The 25,346-nt window shown below is 42.0% G+C and overlaps 1 protein-coding gene across 1 annotated transcript in view; it reads left to right on the top strand.

The window, feature by feature from the left end:
- The window catches only part of RABGAP1L (RAB GTPase activating protein 1 like), a 525,385-nt gene that overhangs the window by 364,570 nt on the left and 135,469 nt on the right, over nt 1-25,346 (top strand). Inside the window, exons 16-17 of the mRNA XM_065408876.1 lie at nt 1,755-1,880; nt 3,377-3,520. Coding sequence (XP_065264948.1) covers nt 1,755-1,880; nt 3,377-3,520 — 270 coding nt within the window. The remainder of the gene's footprint in view (nt 1-1,754; nt 1,881-3,376; nt 3,521-25,346) is intronic.

The following is a 25,346-nucleotide window of genomic DNA, read 5'->3' as shown; positions in this document are numbered from 1 at the left end:
TCTGGGCACTAAAAAGTGAAATCTTAGAAGTCAATATAAAGGGACTGAAATTCTCTTTGAAGAAAACTATTCAGTTTTTATCCACTGCTGACATTTGTCTAGAGAGAGATTCTGCGTGCAAGCGGAAATAGTAAAAGGTCAAGAGTTGTCACTCAGATATTCAGAAGTAGTTTCTGTTCATTGGCACTTATGTGGTATTTGCAGAAGTAAGACATTCTTGTGATTAAAGTCCTGATTTGTGTCTGCAATAGCTTCCGCTCACACATACCCTGTTACGGTATCCCCTGAAGTCAGGGATACTGTCAAGGGAGGTTATGATGACACAAGACTTCCCACAACCTCCCCTCCCATTAGGGCATGCAGCCAGCCAGCACAACTCCAAAAGTGAGGTTGACTGATTTAGTGCAGCACCTAAGTGGGTCTTGAGTAGAGCCCCAGCAGGGATTAAAGCGTTCAGTATCATTTGGATGGAGGTATGGACATGGTGTAGCAGGGCTTCTGAGGGAGTCATGCTGCTGGGAGAGGTCTCAGAATGATCACATGTTTGGAGGGCCAAGCTCATTGTTGCATCCTCAGTCATGGAAAACGTGACCCGGGACTGCTTAATGCACCTGGAAGTTGGCTGTAATTTTCCCTTTCTGCATTTTTTCCCATGAGGGCCTGATATAGCCTAGAATTTTTGAGAAGTGTTTGTCTAATGTCCAGTTTGACAAAGACTGTTTTGATGACAATTTGTTTTTTACCGTGGTTTTCTAGATGAGAATTATGTACCAGCTAAGCTAAATATTCTCATTTACCTTTGTAGTGGCAATGCTAATGGCAGTTGTGCATTTACAGCCCCAAGCATTGAATTGAGACTATAATACTGTTTACACTGTGTTTGAATAAGGTTCTGAAGAAAGATCCTAACACTGTTTCAAATCAGTATAGACAAGGCCTAACTAAGGGCAGGTCTTCACTACAGGGGGGAGTCGATTTAAGATACGCAAATTCAGCTACGCGAATAGCGTAGCTGAATTCGACGTATCGGAGCCGACTTACCCCGCTGTGAGGACGGCGGCAAAATCGACCTCCGCGGCACCCAGTCGACGGCGCTTACTCCCACCTCCGCTGGTGGAGTAAGAGCGTCGATTCGGGGATCGATTGTCGCGTCCCGACGAGACGCGATAATTCGATCCCCGAGAGATCGATTTCTACCCGCCGATTCAGGCGGGTAGTGTAGACCTAGCCTAATGTTTTCCTCAAGGAGAATAAATTATTCCCCTAAGATTTTTTGGTACCTAATAGAACTGTGTGAATAACTCTTTTTTTCTGACAGGTTTCAGAGTAGAAGCCATGTTAGTCTGTATCAGCAAAAACTAAGGTGTCACAAGTACACCTGTTCTTTTTTTCTGGTTTGCTGGCAGTTCAAATATTTTTTTAAAATTTGTTTCAGGTTGACTCAAAACCAAACTTTTTCAAAAATTGTGATGAATTGAAAAGAGGAAAAGTATGAGTTTCAGATCAAACAAAACATTTATTTTGACCTAAAATAAAACATTTTATTTCAAGCTTTTTTTAATGTTTTAAAAAATAAAATTTCAGAAAATTTCAAAATTAAAAGTAATTTTGAATTTTAAAAAATTGAAACATTTATATTTTTTTCAGAATCTCTTACAATCCCTTGGGCAAAGGGAATTTTAAAATTTTACAGCTATGATATTTCAAATCTCTGCATTGTCATTCAAAGACTCTTTGTGTATTTCTCCTTGCAGATGCCAGAGGAGCAGGCCTTTTGTGTGCTGGTGAAGATCATGTATGACTATGGCTTGCGAGACCTCTACAAAAATAACTTTGAAGATCTTCACTGCAAATTTTACCAACTAGAGAAACTAATGCAGGTAGGACCAGGATCAAGAACTCTTGTCCTTTCATACGTGGTAATGTTGGGTGGGGAAGAGGTAAACTCTTCTCTTACAGCTTTAGAAAAATACAACTTTCTCCTTTCAGAAGTGTATTGGACCAAATTCCAAAAGCCCCAAAGTGAGGGACATTTAAGATCTGAAGCCAAACATTGTGGTTGGGTCTGTGTCTGTTTTCTTTTGGCTTCCATATACTTACTCTTGCAAACTTTTTTGATTCAAAGAGAGGATATTTATGGTTTTCTCTCCCCTTCTCTTTTTATTTGTTAAATTGATGTGACTACAGTAGAACTTCTGAGTTCTAACAGAATATGAGAATATTTTGGTATAGGATTGTCTTAGTTTGCATGACTTGCATTATGAGTTAAGATATTATACAAGCTGGGACAATTCTATGAATATGAAAAATAAGTCCACCACAGATCATTTTGCAAGCCACGGGTCATCTTATTGTGACTTGATATGCGTTTAGTTTTTCCTCACATTTTAATTTTTCGTATTAAAAACAATTTAACTCTGAAATATTACAAGTTTTATACGCTGTTGTCCTGACTAATAAGCCATTATTAACAGTCCATTAAGATTTGACCTCTGGTGCAGTTACAATAATGGAAGCTTGCTGTTGGATTCAGTTAACCAGAGTAAAAATACAACTGTTCTGCAAACTTCCCTTTCTGAGATTTAAAAACTAAAATACAATCTTGGGCACACAACCCCTTTGAACTCACTTTCCAGGATGACAATTTGTGTATGTTTATAATTTACTGATACTTTTCAGATAAAGTGTTGCTACATTTAAAAAAAAATACATTAATTTGTTCTCAGTATGTTTTTTTCAATATTTGTACCAAACAGCTACAATGAACTTTATCGAGTAAATGCATTTTTAATGACCAATGTATATAATCTAAAATTGACATTACTACATACCTGGTAGTTGGTGTATACTGCATTCCTGGCCTGTGGAACTTGCTTCGTTGTCTGGTTGTTAATGTTTTTTAGTTTTTTGCTTATCTTTCATGATCCCTGAGGCTGATTTAAACTCCCTGCTCCGATGTCCATAATTTCATTGTTTTCCCAGAATAAACCATTTATAACAAAAGCATTAACGATTTTTTAAAATAGATAGTTACACACATGTTATACATGGCACAACTACTCTATCTTTCCATATTTAATGTCCTATAATTTCTCTCTGTAATCCCATTGTATATTATTGATTTGATTTTGCTTTTAATAGCTAGCATGATAGAATCTGTGGTGGGTAACACAGAGAAGCCGCCAAAAAATGAGGGTGAAATCCTGTCCCCACTGAAGTCTGTGGCAAAACGCCCATTGGCTTTAATGGAGCCAGGATTTCACTTTCCTCTTTTCTCAAGCCTCCAATAACCTTGCTGGCAGTGTGTTTCTGAAGCTGGAGGATCCTTGGGTGACATTTAAGCATTTCCCCCCCCCCTTTTTTTTTCTTACTCTAGGAGCAGCTACCTGATTTATATAGCCATTTCTCAGACTTGAACCTGGAAGCTCATATGTATGCATCCCAGTGGTTTCTCACCCTCTTTACTGCCAAGTTCCCACTCTGCATGGTCTTCCACATCATTGATTTACTACTCTGTGAGGTAAAATGACACCGTCCTTGAATCAGAAAAAAATGCTTTTTGTCCAAAAAATGTTAATAATTTTCCTTTTTTACCTCATTTTGTTGGAAGATTGTCATTTGTTGCTCAGTTTCTATCGTATTAATTTCTAAATGAATGCTGAATGTGTTAAACTGAAGACGCTAGCAAGGCACCTTGCTCTTTATAAATGTAGTTTTGCACTAGCTGCAAGTGATTAATTTTTTCAGGATGGACTTTTAAATAAGTGTAAGTTCAGTTAGCCATTTAATTTTTAAAATGGATAGTTCATCCAAATTTAATAAATCTGGCTTCTGGCAACCAACCAATTGCTCAGATAAGACTGCTGTGGTAGAACTTTACATTGTTTCCCCAGATCAGAGCATCCAAAGACAGTGTGAATATTACATGTTGTTTCTGATAGCCTGGTATTTCACAGATAGTGGAGAATTACCAGACAGTTCTGGTACATTAAACTCTTAGGTCTGACAGTTAGAAAATAATCAAGCACTGCCTTACTCCAGAGAACAGAGTTGCAGTTTCTTGGGGCATATATACACTATAAACTTAAGTGAACCTACGTTAGATCAACTTACAGCCACTGCAGTAATTACTGCGGTGGTTCATGTCCACACTGCTCTGTGATGGTACGCATCCTCACCAGGTGCGCTTCCACCGACTTAAGAAGGGCAGTGTGCGGGGCTGACAGCAAGGGCACTCGGCACCGCACGCATCTCCCCACTGGTAGTCCACTACTCACCAGGAGCTTGGCAGCCCCTCCCCACCGGGAACAAGGCAGACGTACCCGGCTTCTCAGCTCCCCGCTGGGAATGGGGCAGTCGCACCAGGCTTCTCAGCTCCCCTCCAGGAGCCTGGCTGCCCCACCAGGCTCTTGGTTCGCTGCTTGGAGCATGGCAGCAAACCAGACTCCAGGTGCTGAGCTCCCAGCCAAGTGCCGCTGGTGCAGCTGTGCTCCCAGTGGGGAGTGGAGAGCTGAGAGCCCGGGGGTCGGAGGTCGGGGGGCAGCTGAGCTCCCGGTGGGGAGGTCCATGCCTGGTGTCCGGTCAGTGGGAGCTGAGAAGCCTGGTGCAACTGCCCCGTTCCCAGTGGGGAGCTGAGAAGCCTGGTGTGGCTCCCCCATTCCTGGTGGTGAGCAGAGAGCCTGGGGGGCAGCCGGGCTCCTGGTGGGGAGATCTGCGCCCGGAGTCTGGTCAGCTCCCGTGCTCCCAGCGAGGAGTGGGGAGCCTGGGTGGCAGTTTGGCTGGGAGCAGAGAGCCCAGGTGGCAGCCTGAACTGGGAGCCTGGGTGGCAGCTTGGCTTGGAGCAGAGACCGGGCAGCAGCCTGGCTGGGGAGCCGGCTTTTTTGTCAATTTCACGGCTTCAGCAGAGGTGGGGTAAAGATTATTTTATTTACTTTTCATCATCACAGTGTGTTCCGGTTTGGGCTCAAACCATTTAGTCTTCTTTCTCTAACAATTTCTTAGTTGTGTTAGTAAAACAAACAGAGGAGAAGAGAACATCAGTGCCACCCATTTCACTTGCATGCATCCTATTCCTTACAGAGTAAATCATACACTGAGTTCAGCATTTTGATCTCTTTGGAATTATTTAGCAAGTTTATTTTCAAAACAGAATTGTGTCTGCAAGTGCGATCAGTCTCTGTCAATCTAATGTATCCCTACGCTCTGTTTCTTGAAGAGAAAGTCATGTCTGTTCACTCCAGTCTCTTTCAGCCACAGTCATTGTAAGAAACAGTGCAGACAAGAATCCACAGCTTATCACAGCAGTGATTGCCTGTCTGACAGTAGAACCACACTTCACCCTTTATTGTATTAACCCCGATAAGAAAGTACAAATGCTGAAGAAAATGTAGATTTTTTTTTTTTAAACTCAACTCTAGAAACATTGAAATACAGATGTCATATCTGGTAGCCTCTGTCTCATCTTGTTTGGCGAAAACACACAGAAAAAAAGGTTTTCATCTTACACATTACTCCTTTTGGGAGTATAAGTAAAGATGTGTAAGAGGGAAAATTGGAATCTGCTAGAAAAAGTAAACCTAGCATTTGAGGGAGGAAAACCCTTTAACATTAAAGGGGCCTAATTTATGATGGCTAAACAATAATCAGAAATATTAAAGAAATGAAGGGCTAGTGGGAAGTCGTGTAGAAATCTCAAGCACCAGTAGGAAAATGGCTCAGGATATGTCTACACTACGAAATTAGGTCGATTTTATAGAAGTCGATTTTTAGAAATCGATTTTATACAGTTGATTGTGTATGTCCCCACTAAGTGCATTAAGTTGGTGGAGTGCGTCCTCACTACCATGGCTAGCATCGACTCACAGAGCGGTGCACTGTGGGAAGCTATCCCACAGTTCCGACAGTTTCCGCCGCCCATTGGAATTCTGGGTTAAGCTCCCAATGCCTGGTGGGGCAAAAACATTGTCGGGGGTGGTTTTGGGTACATGTTGTCAGTCTCCCCTCCCTCCCTCCTTTCCTCCCTCTGCGAAAGCAACTGCAGACAATCATTTTGTGCCTTTTTTCCTGGGTTACCCGTGCAGACACCATAGCACGGCAAGCATGGAGCCCGCTCAGCTCACTGCTGCTGTTGCAAGCATTGTAAACACCTCACGCATTATACTGCAGTATGTGCAGAACCTGGCTAAGAGATGGCAGCAAGAGGACGATTGTGAGGAGGACATGGACACAGACATTCCTGAAAGCATGGGATGTGGCAATTGGGACATCATGGCGGCAGTGGGACTGGTTGATACAGTGGAACGTCAATTCTGGGCCCGGCAAACAAGCACAGACTGGTGGGACTGCATAGTGTTGCAGGTATGGGATGATTCCCAGTGGCTGCAAAATTTTCGCATGCGTAAGGCCACTTTCCTGGAACTCTGTGAGTTGCTTTCCCCCGCCCTGAAGCGCAGGAATACCAAGATGAGAGCTGCCCTGACAGTTGAGAAGTGAGTGGCGATAGCCCTGTGAAAGTTTGCAATGCCTGACAGCTGGGAATCAATTTGGAGTGGCCAAATCTACTGTGGGGACTGCTGTGAATCAAGTAGCCAATGCAATCACTGAGCTGCTGCTATCAAAGGTAGTGACTCTGGGAAATATGCAGGTCATAGTGGATGGCTTTGCTGCAATGGGTTTCCATAACTGTGGTAAGGTGATAGACAGAATGCACATCCCTATCTTGGGACTGGACCACCTTGGCAGCCAGTACTTAAACTGCATGGGGTACTTCTCAGTGGTGCTGCAAGCACTGGTGGATCACAAGGGACATTTCACCGACATCAACGTGGGATGGCCAAGAAAGGTGCATGACGCTCTCATCTTTAGGAACTCCGGGCTGTTTGAGCAACTGCAAGAAGGGACTTACTTCCCAGACCAGAAAATTACAGTTGGGGATGTTGAAATGCCAATAGTTATCCTTGGGGACCCAGCCAACCCATTGCTCCCCTGGCTCATGAAGCCAGACACAGGCAGCCTGGACAGTAGTAAGGAGCAGTTCAACTGTAGGCTGAGCAAGTGCAGAATGGTGGTAGAATGTGCCTTTGGACGTTTAAAAGCTAGCTGGCGCTGTTTGCTGACTAGGTTAGACCTCAGCGAAACCAATATTCCCATTGTTATTACTGCATGCTGTGTGCTCCATAATATCTGTGAGAGTAAGGGGGAGACGTTTATGGTGGGGTAGGAGGTTGAGGCAAATCGCCTGGCTGCCAGTTTTGAACAGCCAGACACCAGGGCGATTAGAAGAGCAAAGGTAGGTGCACTGCGCATCAGAGAGGCTTTGAAAACCAGTTTCATGACTGGCCAGGCTACGGTGTGACAGTTGTGTGTGTTTCTCCTTGATGCAAGCCCGCCCCCTTTGTTGATTTTAATTCCCTGTAAGCCAACCACCCTCCCCTCTTCGATCACAGCTGGCAAAGGAAATAAAGTCACTATTGTTTTGAAACCATGCATTCTTTCTTTATTAATTAAAAAAAAAAAGGAGATAACTGATAAGGTTGGGGTAGGGTGGGGTGGGGGAGGAGGGAAGGACAAGGCCACATTGTTTATTGTAGCCACACTACAAATCAAAACTGTTTGAATGACAGCCTTCTGTTGCTTGGGCCATCCCCTGGAGTGGAGTGGCTGGGTGCCCGGAGCCTCCCCCGCGTTCTTGGACATCTGGGTGAGGAGGATATGGAACTTAGGGAGGAGGGAAGGCGGTTGTACAGTGGATGCAGCGGCGGTCTGTGCTCTTGTTGGCTTTCCTGCAGCTCCACCAGACACCTGAGCATGTCCGTTTGTTCCCCCATTAGCCTCAGCATCGCCTCCTGCCTCTTCTCATCACGCTCACTTAATGCTTTCCTAGACTCTGCCACTGAATGCCTCCATGCATTCAGCTGTGCCCTATCAGTGCGGGAGGACTGCATGAGCTCAGAAAACGTCATCACAAGTGTGTTTTTTTCGCCTTCTAATCTGCGATAACTCAGGGACGGAGATGATAGGGGGAGCATAGAAACATTTGCACCTGTGGGGGGGATAAAAAGGGAGAGTAAAATTTAAGATGATAAATTTCTGAGAACAAAAGGGAGACTCTCTTTCACAGTGAATCAAGCAATTTGCAGCAGACAGCACATGTGCTTTAGGTACAAGGTCGCATTTTGCCTTTTATATTGAGTGCCTGCCAGTATGGTGACACATCACACACGGCGGGAGAACAGAATTCGGTTTCCTGGCAGCTATGGTAAGCGAAAGGGTATGCGGGTTTGGCTTCTAACGCCTTCATAACATGTGGGAATGTTTTCAAACTTCAGCGCCCTCCTTTCCCATAGCAAGCAATGCCGGTTGGGTTTACCATTTAAAAGGAGGGGCTGCGGTTTTTGGGTGGATGTGAGGCACACACCTACCCCCACACCTCCACGTGGCTATTTGGGATGATCCCTTCACCCCCTCCCCACCCCCCCGCAGCGTGGCTATTCTCAGGGATGATCCCTTTTAGCCAAGCACAAATAGCCCAGTATGAATGGGGTCCTTTTACTGTTCCCTTACAAAAATTCCCCTATTTCAACTAGGTGACCATGAATTATATCACTCTGCTGAGGCTAACACAGAAAGATCTAGACCGAATGTTGCTTGAATGCAACCAAAACCCAGGACCATTCGCTGCCATGCTTTGTGCTGCAGTGATTCCAGACTACTTGCTACTGGCTTGGTGTGGTAAAGTGTCCTACCATGGAGGATGAAATAAGGCAGCCCTCTCCAGAAACCTTCTGCAAAGGCTTTCAGAGTACCTCCAGGAGAGCTTCATGGAGGTGTCCCTGGAGGATTCCTGCTCCATCCCCAGATACGTTAACAGACATTTCCAGTAGTTGTACTGGCCATGAATGCATCCCAAGTCTTCAAGGCAAATCAAACATTAAACACTATTGCTTTTAAACCCTGTACTGTAGTTACAAATGTGCACTCACCAGAGTTGCTTTCTCCATCTTCAGGGTCGGGGGTACCTGCTTTGGGAGGGTATTGGCTCTAGGGTGATGAAAAGGTCCTGGCTGCCGGGGAGAACGGATTCAACGCTTGCCTGCTGTGCATTCTCCTCCTCCTCCTCCGCCTCCTCCACAAAATCCTCCTCCATGTTGTGTGAGACTCCCCCCTTGCAGGTGTCCACGGACACCCCCCCAGAATGCCATGCAGCTGATCATAGAAGCAGCATGTATGGGGCTCTGACTCAGAGGGACCGTTTGCCTCCTTTGTATTTTGGTAGGCTTTCCTGAGCTCCTTGACTTTCAGGCGGCACTGCTGTGTGTCCCTGTGGTAGCCTCTGTCCATCGTGCCCTGTGCGATTTTGGCATATATATTAGCATTTCTTCTTTTTGATCCGAGTTCTGCCTGCACAGATTCTTCTCCCCAAACAGCAATCAGATCCAGTGTCTCCCATTCGCTCCATGCTGGAGCTCGTTTGCGATTCTGGGGGGACTGCATGGTCACCTGTGCTGCTGAGCTTGCCACGCTGACCAAACAGGAAATGAAATTCAAAAGTTTCTGGGGCTTTTCCTGTGTACCTGGCTAGTGCATTGGAGTTGAAAGTGCTGTCCAGAGGCGGTCACATTGGAGCACTCTGAGATAGCTCCCAGAGACCAATAACGTCGGTTTGGTCTGCACTACCCCAAATTCAACCCAGCAAGGTCGATTTTAGCATTACTCCCCTTGCCGGGGAGGAGTATAGAAGTCAATTTTAAGAGCCCTTTAGATTGATGGAACGGGGTTGCTTGTGTAGACGCATTCATTATAAAATCGACCTAACGTGGCTAAATTCGACCTAACCCTGTAGTGTAGACCAGGGCTCAGACAGAAAACCATGCAACAGTACAGAGCAGCCAGAAAATAACTCTGACTTCCAGAAAGAATCCAGCCTAAAAATACTTGGGCTCCTGAGAATTTGTCGGAGGAGATAATGGTCAAAAAATAGTATTAGGGTTGGCCTGTGGTTAAATCAAAAATGTGTCTGGCCCTCAACAGAGAAGGAAAATAAAACCTAAGGGCATATGGAGCTTGAAAAAAAAGACAAGAAATAGGTCTTTAATTTAGGATTCAAGTCATATTGTAAAGCTATGTCCCCAAGAAGAACTATGCAGCATAGCATTGTCTGCATTAAATAGCTCTTTCCTTTATTTCTCAGCATATCTGTAATTCCAGCAACTGGAAGGAAAAAAATAGGTGCAGCAGTTAACAATGGAAAATGTCCATCTAAAAAAAACCTTTGAAATGAGCTGTGTTGTGGCTTTTTTATGGGTTTCCAGCCTTTTCATTAACTTGTCTTTGTCATAAATACAGATGAATTTTGAATAGCTTTTAACTTCCTTCCTGGCTGTGCTTTCTCTGTGTCTCTATCCTGCCTGTAGTTGACAAAATATTTACATCCGAAGTAACTCTTTCATGCAGGAAAAAATGTCTGAAGAAAGAAAAATGGGTAACAAAATGCTGATAGATGGTCAGAGCTAGTCATTGGCAATGAGATTCTCTGGTCCCCATGAAAATGATACTAATTATGGTGCTAATTGATTAACACTTTGTGCCAGACAGGGATAATTTCAGATGGGGTTTATCAATTTTGATTTTATCTGTGCTGGGAGAGGGAAGAACATTGATAATTCAAAGGGGTATTTTAAATTCTCATTCCAGAAAGGAAAAGCATTTTTTGGTGACTCCAGCATCTTATAACGAGCAAGTATGCTGCTTTCCACTCAAAGTCTCATGGAAGAGGTCACTAATGGACCTTAATATGTGGGGAAAATAAAAATTTTGGGGGATGGAGGATAGGAAAGAGGAGAAATTAAATGGCAAACCAGTAATATAGTGATATATCCTGAACAGCAGTTCATTATTATTTTTTTTAGCATTATAGTGGTGTTTGTGCCTCTACAGCAAAGGACTTTTAATCTTTTCCTTATACATATAGCTTGATGGAGATAATATCTTCCTTGTTAAAATTCATAGCAGTCTGGAACTTGCCATGCAAGGTCACAGTGAATGTTGGGAGAATATCAAATGGTTAGGTTCGAATGTGCGTTCAAAGGCTCTGATGTGTATCCAAACCACTGCCTTTTTTGAGCATCTCCCCCCACCCAATCATCCTCCCTGTGACCTCTAGTCATCAACTTCCCCTCTACCCATCTCCCAATTGTTGAAGATGTGATGTAGGCCTAGGGTGCTCCATATTTCTAATGTCACTGCACTAATGCCTCCTAGGAATTCCTCATTATTTGTCACCTCGGTCAAAGCCCTGTCTGGAATGGGGAGGATTTTACGGCTGAGGGACTTGAGCAGAGGCTATTGCTGCTGATGCTAGAGAGGATTAGGGTTGGGGTATGCTTGTCACTGTTGCTGATTATTTATTTATTTAGATTTTAACAATTGTAAGAAATAAGCCATACAAAATGTTCTAGGCATTCTGAATAATTAATCTTACAACAACACAGCAGAATTAAAAAATCACGTATGGGTTGCAAATGTAGCCCGTCAGTAGAATTAAACAATCAAAAACTGTAACAAAATAACAGGAACATATCCTCATACAAGAACAACAGGCTATAATGCTCAGTCATAAAGAAACATATCCATATCCTAAACCTTTCCCACAAACCCTGTGAAGTAAATGGCTTTTGAGCTTAACCAGAACATCATCAAGTTGGGGCTCTCTGGACCAGTCTGCAGGGTATTGATAGTTGGAAGGTGAGCAGCAGAGAATTAAATCTAGGTTAAATTAAACCTAGATTTAAGGAGTGTGGAGTTCTACATAGTGGAATAGAGTGTTAGGAGAACTAAAGATTTTCCCCATCTAATAGATTTCCATATACCATTCTTAAATAGCTTACTTTTGGGTAGATCACGCCAACCCCAAACGAGAAGTGCTCTCCTTTCAATGCAGTTCTCATAAAAGTAGGTAAAATAGGATCACCCTTTATTGTTGACAATCCTTGAGACTCACATTCCTCAATCTCATTTTATCTCCAGTAACCTGATTCTTCACTGTGCTACATCCGCTTGCCTTCTTTAAACACTTACTCAAATTGGCTTATCCCAACACTTTCTTCCCTATTGTTTGCATTTTAAAGTCAAACTTGCCATCCCTCGTTGATCACTGTGGAGATCCCAGGAGAACTTGTACTTCTTCCTTTTTAAAAAATGTTGTTGCATTTTCTATGTAGGGCTTTCTTATTGTGATGTATATAAATTGGCTTAGAAATACTAAAGATCATATTTAATAGATCAAGGATCTCTTATCTTACTCTTTTTGTTTCTATTTGACAAGTTGCTTTCTTATGAGTGATCTTTCTTAGTACCTTATGCCACACACTCAGTTCTTTCACAACACTGAAGTCTTGGTCCATGTATGTATGTATAATAGACATTTAGATAATTGTATTGGATCTCAGGTGAATTAACATTTTACATATTTTTTCATAAATATGCATTTTAAAAAAATGTGTTTACACAAGTCTAACTACGTATTTATTAGAGAGCAAAAAAAAAAAAAAAAAATTCCTGACAGGTAAATTAGATGCCTTTTATAACCTTTCATGAAATTTTCTGTTAAAGGAAAATGTTCAACACAAGGAGTCGTGATACAAGCAGTATTGTCAAAAGCCAGGAAGTTCAATGCTAAAGCTGTCACTCCATTATTAACTTTGAATTTCCTGGTGCTTGTTGGTTTGTGTCACAACTTTAATAATAACTTGAAATCTTATGTTTAGTTTTTCATTACAGAAGGCCATTTTTGTGCAAAACTTTGAGGATGTTGAAGTGCATAAGGATAACATTTCTCTCCTTCTAAAGGGTATACATTAAATATTAGCACACATCTGGTGGGCCTTGGTGCATGTTCGGTATTATCAATCATACCAGAAAGCGACAGTTGTCACAAAAATGAACGGTCTGGATGTCGAGCTGCCATTTTGGGATCAACATTTCTGAGGACTGAGTAGAAATGAGTTACTGGGAATTCAATCTGTTATTTGTAAATTATGTGTATTATAATTATAGTATTCAGAGACTGGAAAATCTGAGTCACAGAGAGTTGAAGCTAACTTTTGCAAGGTCACACAGCAACATAATGGTAGAGCTGGGAATAGAACAGATCTTGTGACTCCCTGTCCTATATTATAACCCTGGACCATTCTCCTTCCATAAATATTCAGCCCGGAATTTGTGTAAAAAAATGTTCAGAATCAGCCTTGGTAGATTATTTGTATAAAATAATTGACTGATAGATTTGATTGTAAATAAATCTTAGAAAATGTTATTTAAATCTAGTGAGTGGGCATGAATTCAGAGTTAAATTATGGAGCTTTATTGTATAGCTATGGTTCTTGAGAAGCGCTAGGTTTCATAATGAAATAGTTAAAGTCTCATAGGGATTATACACATGGGCATGGAAGGTTTGATTTTTCCAGTGCAGTGTCTTGCTGGGAATGTAGGTGCCGGGAAACACTAAGCAGAATGGTATAGCTCAGACCTTAAGACTGGTCGGCTCGGCACATTAGTTCTGACTCTAGTACTAGAAGTCATAATAGCCTGTTATTTTTTATCTATTGTTGTCAAACTCTGCTGTGATTCCATCAACAAAGCCAAGTTGAAAAAGAACAGATAATATTTTAACATGTTAAACTTCCTCAGGAATTGGATCTGGAACAAACCCACTTCCTCCCCAAATTTACAGTGTGGTAAAATTTGAATTTAAAAAAATAGTGTACAATATTTTATCTTACCAAGGTTCTGTTGACAAAAATGCTGGAACTTTTCAGAATTAGCTATATTGTCTATCAAAATTGTAAATAAGCATCTGTCAGCATTTCCATTATGCATGTTTTACTAAAGCTTATTAAATGGTAGAGAGGGTTCTCTAAAAATAAACCCTATTTTAGAGCTGTAACAGTTTAAACTTAAAAACTAGCTTTAGATCAAAATTCTGTGCAGAAAGTTTCAGCATGAAAATATACCATTGCAACAGTTGCACAGATGTGTTGGATTCTGTTTTCCTTCACTCCTGTAAGTCAAAAACAACTTTATTTGCTTTAAATAAAAAAGGTGTAGAGCAGTGGTCCCCAAACTGTGGGGTGCGCCAAGGAACATTCAGGAGGTGCAGCGGGGCCTGGGCCCATTCCAATGGGGGGCAGGGAGGCGGAGTACCACCCAGCCCCACTCTGCCTCCAGCTCACTCTGGGCCCGCCCCCAGCCACAGCTCGGGTCCCAGCCTCAGCCCTGCTCCTAGCTGCAGTCCTGGCCTTGGCTCCCGACCACAGCTCCAGCCCTGCTCCCGTCCATGGCTCCTGGGAGGGGGGGGGGGGGGGAAGACTTGGACAGTTTCCATTACGGGTAAGGGGCGGGCGTGACAGAAAAAGTTGGGGGACCATTGGTATAGATGATCAGACTTTAGGCTAAATGCCCTTGCCACTTTTTTTTTCTCTTTAGTCCTTCTTCCACATCTCTCTCAAATCCTATGGAGGCGTTTTCTTTTCTTGTGTCAACCATCCTCATAGCATCCAGTGATAACTGGGTGGGATTTTCTTCTGAGCCCATTAACATTAGTCCTTAATAGACTTAAGAGTTTATTCCAGGGTGGGCTGGGTAGGTTATCAGCAGCACTCATGCTTAGGGAACTAAAGGGTAGGATTTGAACCTGTATGTCCAATATGGTACTCTAGATCCACTAGACCTACTATTTACTAGTTTGAAAGAAAAGAGTACAAGAATTAGTTATTTCACTCTCAGAACAGGTGAAATGAATTGTTAGTCCATTTGCTAGTTGACAGGATTCCATATCACATCCCTTCCATTACCACAGGCATTAATTGACACTGCTCTTTGCAGTCTCACAGGGTAAAGTATTGAATAGGCATGGTATCTGTAATGAACCAATGTGGCTGAAAATTTAGCAAATTTCTGTCTCCTGTGCTGAATGGTGGAGAGGAGAGAGACATCCAGCACATAATGAAAAAAGTAACTTTTAAAAAAAGTCTTTGATTCTAAATCAACTGGGTGGATTTCAGTTCTTTGTTGACGTCCCAGAATTCATCTTTTTATGGCTTCAGTGCTATCCTGCTGGAAATCTTTGCTGTATCATTGAGCAGTCTCATGGGAGACTGGGAACATTTCCCTTATTATTTTTTTCAAGTAGCTTATTTTTACATTTTGTCTTTTTCTTTTTAATTATTAATTTAAACCTAAAGATTAAACTGGGATTTACGTTAATTCTCATGAGTCTGGTCATTGCTACAGTAAAGTTTCCTGATTTGGTGAAGCTCAAGAAAGACGCATTCAGGGGCCTCTTGCTAACATACATAAAGAGTATACATACATTTTTTTATAATGTGCTGAATGCACCCCATAGCTTGAATGACATTGAGCACAAATTTCTGAACTTAGTTTACTTTTACATTTTGTTTTGTAGTTCATTAGTAAAAATCCTCTAAATGTTTTCTAAGACTGTTGCTTTGGCCAGAGTTTAAGGCCTTGTCTACACTATAAAGTGTTTATCAGTATAGATATACCAGCAAGCCTTTCTACAGGGGAAACAGATTAAAGAGTTCTTTGCTGGTTTAGCTTTATATCAGTCCCTCCCTTCCTCCCCATCCTCCCCCGAAAAATAAGCTATACAAGCAAAAAATATTTTTGATGGTATAATTGTGTCTACGCTTGTCTTTTGCTGGGCATATCTATGTTGATTAGGGAAGTGATTTCCCCCACCCCCACCCCACCCGCTCCTAATTGAGATAGGTATGCTGGCAAAACTTCTAAGTGTAGCCCAGCCCAGGCCTAAGAAAAAAGTTGCCATTGAGGTGTGAGCACCCTATTTAACTTGCCTCACTCTTTCCTTCTCTGGCTGTGAGTTTTATTAGTTTCCCCTGTATTAAACTTACTTGCTCTGTGATCATTTGACATTCATTAGACAGGTATTCTTCTGCAAAAAGGAACTATTCAGAAGTCAAATAATTCCCAAGTACAAGAAAGTAGTTGGTGAGAATGTCTTTAAGTTACTGAGCATGCCTGTTAAATTCCCACTGAATTATGTACCATAGGAGTGCTGGTAACACTGGTCTACAATTTTTGAGAAGTCGTCTGCTTCAGAGATAAAATGTGCTATTTATTATGTATTTTGATGTGCTGAATTCAAATATGACAAAACAACTGATTGGCTACTGTTTCTAAGATATTTAAGTTTTTACATTTTATGTCTATGTATATTGTGTAGATAGTAGAGTTTTAATCATAAATTGTAAACCTAGGGGTATGTCTACACCCAGCCGCTAGTTCGGCGGCTGGAAATCGAAGTTCTGGGTTCGACTTATCGCGTCTTGTCTGGACGCGATAAGTCGAACCAGGAAGTGATCGCCGTCGACTGCGGTACTCCAGCTAGACGAGAGGAGTACCGCGGCGTCGACGGGGGAACCGCGGCGTCGACGGGGGAGCCTGCCTGCCGCGTATGGACCGAGGTAAGTTCGAACTAAGGTACTTCGAACTTCAGCTACGTTATTCACGTAGCTGAAGTTGCGTACCTTAGTTCGAATTGGGGGGTAAGTGTAGACCAAGCCTTAGTCTTTTCATGTGTTTATGGTTGCTTTACATGATAATATTTCACCTGTCCTGTTTATGGAACACTTTAAAAATCAGCAAAAGGGTTATATAAATAAAATTTATTATGAAACAAAAGGCAAAAAACTATTATGTACATAGTTTAGTCCTATTCAGTGTCTACTTGGCGCTTCTTGGCTTGTCTCTTGTATTCATTAAATGGAGCATCTCTTGTCACTGTCCAGCAATAGTCTGCAAGCATTGATGGGCTCTATTTGCCCTGATAGCATTTCTCCATTGTTGCAATGTCCTGGTGAAATCGCTCGCCGTGCTCGTCGCTCACTGCTCCACAGTTCGGTGGAAAAAAATCTAGATGAGAGTGCAAAAAATGTATCTTTAGTGACATGTTGCAACCAAGGCTTTTGTATGCCTTGAGAAGGTTTTCCACCAACAACCTGTAGTTGTCTGCCTTGTTGTTTCCGAGAAAATTTATTGCCACTAACTGGAAGGCTTTCCATGCCGTCTTTTCCTTGCCACGCAGTGCATGGTCAAATGCATCATCTCGAAGAAGTTCACGAATCTGAGGACCAACAAAGACACCTTCCTTTATCTTAGCTTCACTTAACCTTGGAAATTTTCCACGGAGGTACTTGAAAGCTGCTTGTGTTTTGTCAATGGCCTTGACAAAGTTCTTCATCAGACCCAGCTTGATGTGTAAGGGTGGTAACAAAATCTTCCTTGATTCAACAAGTGGTGGATGCTGAACACTTTTCCTCCCAGGCTCCAATGCCCTGTCGGAGTGGCCAATCTTTCTTGATGTAGTGGGAATCTCTTGCATGACTATCCCATTCGCAGAGAAAACAGCAGTGCTTTGTGTATCCAGTCTGCAGACCAAGCAAGAGAGCAACAACCTTCAAATCGCCACAAAGCTGCCACTGATGTTGGTCATAGTTTATGCACCTCAAAAGTTGTTTCATGTTGTCATAGGTTTCCTTCATATGGACTGCATGACCAACTGGAATTGATGGCAAAACATTGCCATTATGCAGTAAAACAGCTTTAAGACTCGTCTTCGATGAATCAATGAACAGTCTTCACTCATCTGGATAGTGAACGATGTTGAGGGCTGCCATCACACCATTGATGTTGTTGCAGGCTACAAGATCACCTTCCATGAAGAAGAATTGGACAAGATCCTTTTGACGGTCACAGAACATGGAAACCCTAACATCACCTGCCAGGAGATTCCACTGCTGTAGTCTGGAGCCCAACAGCTCTGCCTTACTCTTGGGTAGTTCCAAATCCCTGACAAGGTCATTCAGTTCACCTTGTGTTATGAGGTGTGGTTCAGAGAAGGAGGATGGGAGAAAATGTGGGTCCTGTGACATTGATGGTTCAGGACCAGAAGTTTCATCCTCTTCCTCTTCCTCGTCTGACTCAAGTGAGAATGATTCTGGTGCATCAGGAACCGGCAGTCCTTCTCCGTGGGGTACTGGGCGTATAGCTGATGGAATGTTTGGATAATGCACAGTCCACTTTTTCTTCTTTGACACACCTTTCCCAACTGGAGGCACCATGCAGAAGTAACAATTGCTGGTATGATCTGTTGGCTCTCTCCAAATCATTGGCACTGCAAAAGGCATAGATTTCCTTTTCCTGTTCAACCACTGGCGAAGATTTGTTGCACAAGTGTTGCAGCATATGTGTGGGGCCCACCTCTTGTCCTGATCTCCAATTTTGCAGCCAAAATAAAGGTGATAGGCTTTCTTAACCATAGTGGTTATACTGCGCTTTTGTGATGCAAAAGTCACTTCACCACAAACATAGCAGAAGTTATCTGCACTGTTCACACAAGGACGAGGCATCTCTGCTCACTTTGGCTAAACAGAAATGTGTCCCTTTGCAAAATCAAACACTGACAAATAAGAGAGCATGACACTGTATGATTTCTAGAGCTGATATAGGGCAATTTGTTCAGCAGAGTGATGTAAGCTTCGTTATGATTGCATCATCCATGACGTCTAGGAATAACATGATGCAATTCATATCATGTATGCCGCAATACCAGCTTCAGATTGCATCGTTCATTGTTTTGCCTAAAAAGCAAGTACTGTCCAAACCCAGTCATAGATTTATTCATAGATCCAGTCAAAGATGTATTTTAGTCATTTCTGGTTTAAATTGAGATCCCTTCCCTTTAATACTCACTTATCCTCCGCCATTCCCAAGTCAAGGGTCGTATATACTGACCCAATAGCATATCTTGAAAACTAGAGCCAATCAACAATTTTAAGCATCATTTTCGTTCTCAGTGACCCAGAATTAGTAAAGTTTGACTACATTTATTTCAGAAGCATTTTGGCTGTAGAGCAGTGTAATACTTGGAATAAGGGTCTAATACAGATTCCATTGAAACCAATGCCTAATTTGCCAGAATCAGGCCTTTATAGAGGCAGAGATAGTGTTATAAAAATGCAGTGCCTTTCAAATATATCAGTCTGTGGTCAGACCCAGATTAGACCCTGAGAGCAGAAGAGCATTCGTTGTCCTTTGGTGGATACTCTATTGTTACTAATATATATATATATATATTTATATATATATAATCTGTATATATTTTCTCTTTATTTTTGTAGAGCACTATTAGGTTTTCCTTGATTTTCTTCAGCACCCAGCTGTGAACCATGTAGTGCATTATCACAACATGCTTTTGACCTCTGTCTCCATAATTTTACTCAAAGAGCTTTTGAGCCACTTTCTAGCTAGTCTCCCTATGGACAATTTTTCTAGGAGTACAGTACATTTCTATTATTCCTACCTAACATGTACTGCCATCTGCTGCTTGTGGATAGGAGCAGATTCTAGTCATTCCAGGCAGTACATAAAGCAAAACTACAATTTCAAAAAGAACCTAAGTAAATATTACAAATGGAGAAATGACATTATATTAACCATTGTTGTATGCGCTGTTGTTGTAGCTGTGTTGGTCCCCGGATATTAGAGAGAGAAGGTGGGTGAGGTAATACCTTTTACTGGACCAAATTTTGCTGGTGAGAGAGACGAGCTTTCAAGCTTACACAGAGCTCTTCTTCAGGTCTGAGTTATACCCTGAGTTAGTTTCCCAGACCTGAAAAAGAGCTCTGTGTAAGCTCGAAAACTGGTCTCTCTCCCCAACAGAAATTGGTCCAATAAAACATATTACCTCACCTACTTTGTCTCTGTTATATTAACCGGTCCAACAAGATCAGCTGCGCTTTTTTGGGGGGGGGGAGGGGGAGCGGGGAGGATGAAGCTATTGAAGCACGTACTATATTTCTTACTCTGGATATGGGGAAATACTGCCAGCCTCTCAGATACCAGTGTAGGCACCTAGCTTACAACATCCTTTACCTTGAAACTTGAGACTTACTGGGATGCTTGCATTTCAGCTCTCATAGCTGTAGATTATCACCTTATACAATCATTTAATTGTGTTAACTATTGTTGTGGTTAATTCATATGTAATCAATGTGTGATGAATAGATTTAAATTGGAGGTATAGGAATAAGTAGGATTGTATTATAGGGGTATATGGCTGACAAGCATTTATGAGTGATTAAGTATATAAGCAAAGCAAAGTAAGGCTGTAATGCAAGGCCTCCAGGCTGAGGCCTGTAAGGTTTTAACTTAGCCACATTAGGCCATGAGAAGGTAACCCAAGAGTAACCCTGTACCCGTGAAGTTACAAGATTACTGTAAAATATATGCTAATAGGTGGTGATTGGGAAATATGCCACAATGTACCACATGATTCCCGATTGTAACATCTTGGGAAATACTGCAGCAATCACAGGTTACCATGGGGACTTGTTGTTGTAAATGCTAATGAAAATAAGGGGTACTAAGACGATAGCCTCTGAAAAGTGGGGCATCCCAGATTTTATAGGTATGGAAGTCCAGTTAAGGGAAAAGGGGTTGGAACCCTCAAGCGTATGTATAAGGGTTATGGGCGTGAGTGTAACAGAATAAAAGGACTGAATAGTGAGGAAGAATGCATCAGCAGACCCTCCACAGATGACCACTTGTTGAAAATTTCTCCCATCCTTATGGTACCCTTGGGGATATGAGTATGAAAACATAGATGCTGGACATCTTATGGTATTCCTCCACTTCACTTAGGTGTCTGTAACTGTGGCATTAATTATCTGTGTAGTAAAGTTTTTAAGAAAGGGAATATTAATAACTTATGAATGCTGTTGTGGTCACTACTATCATTCCTCACGTTCTCCTAGAGTCTCCTGCCCTAATGATATTTCTAATAGTGGGTCTCACCCTGCTGATTCTGATAATGTAGCCTTTAGGGACTGCGAACCCTTTGGCACAAGTTACTATGGTTTAAAATACCATTGGTAATATCAACCCCTCAATAATATAAGGCAGCTGATCGGAAGACCTTTTCTCAACTTTGGTATCCATTTGATAATTGTATTTTTAATGTAATTGTAAAATGCATCTTGAGGCTATGATGAGAACTATATAAACTGCATTAAAGAGGTAGCAGCAGGTCCTTTGAGTGTGCCAAGTGCATTTGGTATAATTAAAAACTCATCATATTAAAAATGTACACACTTGGACTGAGGTAGAGATGGACATAGGAGACGGAAGTGTTGAGAGTCTCTGGGTTAGGCTAAAAGGGGTAAAAAACAAGGTTGATGTCATGCTAGGAGTCTACTACAGGCCACCTAACCAGGTGGATGAGGCTTTTTTTAAACAACTAACAAAATCATCCAAAGCCCAAGATTTGGTGGTGATGAGGGACTTCAACTATCCGGATATATGTTGGGAAAATAACACAGTGGGGCACAGACTATCCAACAAATTCTTGGACTGCATTGCAGACAACTTTTTATTTCAGAAGGTTGAAAAAGCTACTAGGGGGGAAGCTGTTCTAGACTTGATTTTAACAAATAGGGAGGAACTCGTTGAGAATTTGAAAGTAGAAGGCAGCTTGGGTGAAAGTGATTATGAAATCATAGAGTTTGCAATTCTTAGGAAGGGTAGAAGGGAGAACAGCAAAATAGAGACAATGGATTTCAGGAAGGCAGATTTTGGTAAGCTCAGAGAGCTGATAGGTAAGGTCCCATGGGAATCAAGACTGAGGGGAAAAACAACTGAGGAGAGTTGGCAGTTTTTCAAAGGGACACTATTAAGGGCCCAAAAGCAAGCTATTCCGCTGGTTAGGAAAGATAGAAAATGTGGCAAAAGACCCCTTTGGCTTAACCACGAGATCTTGCATGATCTAAAAAATAAAAAGGAGTCATATAAAAAATGGAAACTAGGACAGATTACAAAGGATGAATATAGGCAAACAACACAGGAATGCAGGGGCAAGATTAGAAAGGCAAAGGCACAAAATGAGCTCAAACTAGCTACAGGAATAAAGGGAAACAAGAAGACTTTTTATCAATACATTAGAAGCAAGAGGAAGACCAAAGACAGGGTAGGCCCACTGCTTAGTGAAGAGGGAGAAACAGTAACAGGAAACTTGGAAATGGCAGAGATGCTTAATGACTTCTTTGTTTTGGTCTTCACCGAGAAGTCTGAAGGAATGCCTAACATAGTGAATGCTAATGGGAAGGGGGTAGGTTTAGCAGATAAAATAAAAGAAGAACAAGTTAAAAATCACTTAGAAAAGTTAGATGCCTGCAAGTCACCAGGGCCTGATGAAATGCATCCTAGGATACTCAAGGAGCTAATAGAGGAGGTATCTGAGCCTTTAGCTATTATCTTTGGAAAATCATGGGAGACGGGAGAGATTCCAGAAGACTGGAAAAGGGCAAATATAGTGCCCATCTATAAAAAGGGAAATAAAAACAACCCAGGAAACTACAGACCAGTTAGTTTAACTTCTGTGCCAGGGAAGATAATGGAGCAAGTAATTAAGGAAATCATCTGCAAACACTTGGAAGGTGGTAAGGTGATAGGGAACAGCCAGCATGGATTTGTAAAGAACAAATCGTGTCAAACCAATCTGATAGCTTTCTTTGATAGGATAACGAGTCTTGTGGATAAGGGAGAAGCTGTGGATGTGGTATACCTAGACTTTAGTAAGGCATTTGATACGGTCTCGCATGATATTCTTATCGATAAACTAGGCAAATACAATTTAGATGGGGCTACTACAAGGTGGGTGCATAACTGGCTGGATAACCGTACTCAGAGAGTTGTTATTAATGGTTCCCAATCCTGCTGGAAAGGCATAACGAGTGGGGTTCCGCAGGGGTCTGTTTTGGGACCGGCTCTGTTCAATATCTTCATTAACGACTTAGATATTGGCATAGAAAGTACGCTTATTAAGTTTGCAGATGATACCAAACTGGGAGGGATTGCAACTGCTTTGGAGGACAGGGTCATAATTCAAAATGATCTGGACAAATTGGAGAAATGGTCTGAGTTAAACAGGATGAAGTTTAACAAAGACAAATGCAAAGTGCTCCACTTAGGAAGAAAAAATCAGTTTCACACATGCAGAATGGGAAGAGACTGTCTAGGAAGGAGTACGGCAGAAAGGGATCTAGGGGTTATAGTGGACCACAAGCTAAATATGAGTCAACAGTGTGATGCTGTTGCAAAAAAAGCAAACATGATTCTGGGATGTATTAACAGGTGTGTTGTGAGCAAGACACGAGAAGTCATTCTTCCGCTCTACTCTGCTCTGGTTAGGCCTCAGCTGGAGTATTGTGTCCAGTTCTGGGCACCGCATTTCAAGAAAGATGTGGAGAAATTGGAGAGGGTCCAGAGAAGAGCAACAAGAATGATTAAAGGTCTTGAGAACATGACCTATGAAGGAAGGCTGAAATAATTGGGTTTGTTTAGTTTGGAAAAGAGAAGACTGAGAGGGGACATGATAGCAGTTTTCAGTCATCTAAAAGGGTGTCATAAGGAGGAGGGAGAAAACTTGTTCACCTTAGCCTCGAAGGATAGAACAAGAAGCAATGGGCTTAAACTGCAGCAAGGGAGGTCTAGGTTGGACATTAGGAAAAAGTTCCTAACTGTCAGGGTGGTTAAACACTGGAATAAATTGCCTAGGGAGGTTGTGGAATCTCCATCTCTGGAGATATTTAAGAGTAGGTTAGATAAATGTCTATCAGGGATGGTCTAGACAGTATTTGGTCCTGCCATGTGGGCAGGGGACTGGACTCGATGACCTCTCGAGGTCCCTTCCAGTCCTAGAATCTATGAATCTATGAATCGTTCCATGTACCATACTTACAGTCACAGCAGTCTCTTCCTGTACTTTGGAACAGAGAAACTATGGTACAGCAATTACTTTTGAAATAGGAAATATACAGATCTTAATGGCGTCCGTTGTACTGTCACTCTGAGGCCTGGTCTACACTACCCGCCTGAATCGGCGGGTAGAAATCGACCTCTCGGGGATCGATTTATCGCGTCCCGTCAGGACGATTCCCGAATCGACGCTCTTACTCCACCAGCGAAGGTGGGAGTAAGAGCCGTCGACGGGAAGCCGCGGAGGTCGATTTTGCCGCCGTCCTCACAGCGGGGTAAGTCGGCTGCGATACGTCGAATTCAGCTACGCTATTCGCCTAGCTGAATTTGCGTATCTTAAATCGACCCCCCCCTGTAGTGTAGATGTAGCCCGAGATCCTTTACATGCAGTGAATGTAAATCAGATATAGGCAAGTTAAACTCATTCACTGACTGAATTCATCTGTACCTCTTACACTCATTATACCAAAACATGTATCCCTCAGTATGACCAGTTAAAGAAAAACCCAGAATGACAAATTGGGGTAATGTTCCACTTACAGGGAAGAAAGAAAACCTGTATTGGGTGCCTGTGGTTTAGTGGATTAGGCATAAATCTGGAATCCTGGGTTCTTTTTCTTACCTTGCAAATGATTTATATATATGTAGGCAAGTCACATGTTGGGAAGAACTCACAATTGGGACAAGATTTTCAAATGAGCTCAATTCCTAGTTAGTCACCAAAATAACAGGCCACGTTTTCTAAAGAACTAGGAGTTAGGTGCTGAGCTTTTGTTTTGTTTTGTTTTGTTGAAAATTTGGCAAAAAATGCCATAATGCGGACTGCTGGGGGGCTAAGCACTTCTGAAAATCCATCCCCAGTTGTGCATGTTGAACATTTGGCCTTTAGGGCATTGTTCTGTTCTGAAAAGTGACTTAATAAATATTGAATCCCTTAATACTGTTTTTACAATCTCAGTTATCTATTAAGCTATCCAATTTACTTGCCTATTTAATCCAGTCAGTTGAATCTAATTTAGATTCTTATACTATTTCCATCACCGTGGTATCTGAAAGAAGTACCAATACAGCAGAACCCCGTTTATCCGATCTAATTGGGACTAGGGCAAAATCGGATTATCAAACATTTGGATAATCAAAGGAATGGGAAAGTGTGAGTCTGCAGCGCCATCTGGTGGCCATAGGGGAGATCCCTGCTTCTGGACCTGTGTCTGCTGGTTGTGAGAACTGGCTAATGGAGGGTTGGATGAACAGGGTTCTACTGTATATTAAAAAATAGAAATGAAGATTTCAGTATTTTCCTCTCTTCTCCTCCTTACTATAGGCACTCTATTTTTTATTATTGTTATGTTTTTATAATAGGTGATTTTGGTGAGGCTATTGAAAAAGGCTAGGTTGAAGAAGTAAGTTATGCCTTCTACTCTGAAGACATTTGGGTTTGTGGTCATTTTGATTTCTTTCAGAAGTGAGTTCCATAGCTGAGGAATAGTTACTAA

This window comes from Emys orbicularis, chromosome 8 (assembly GCF_028017835.1).
Source record: "Emys orbicularis isolate rEmyOrb1 chromosome 8, rEmyOrb1.hap1, whole genome shotgun sequence".
Lineage (NCBI taxonomy): Eukaryota > Metazoa > Chordata > Testudines > Emydidae > Emys > Emys orbicularis.
This window is presented reverse-complemented; position numbering and strand designations above follow the sequence as displayed.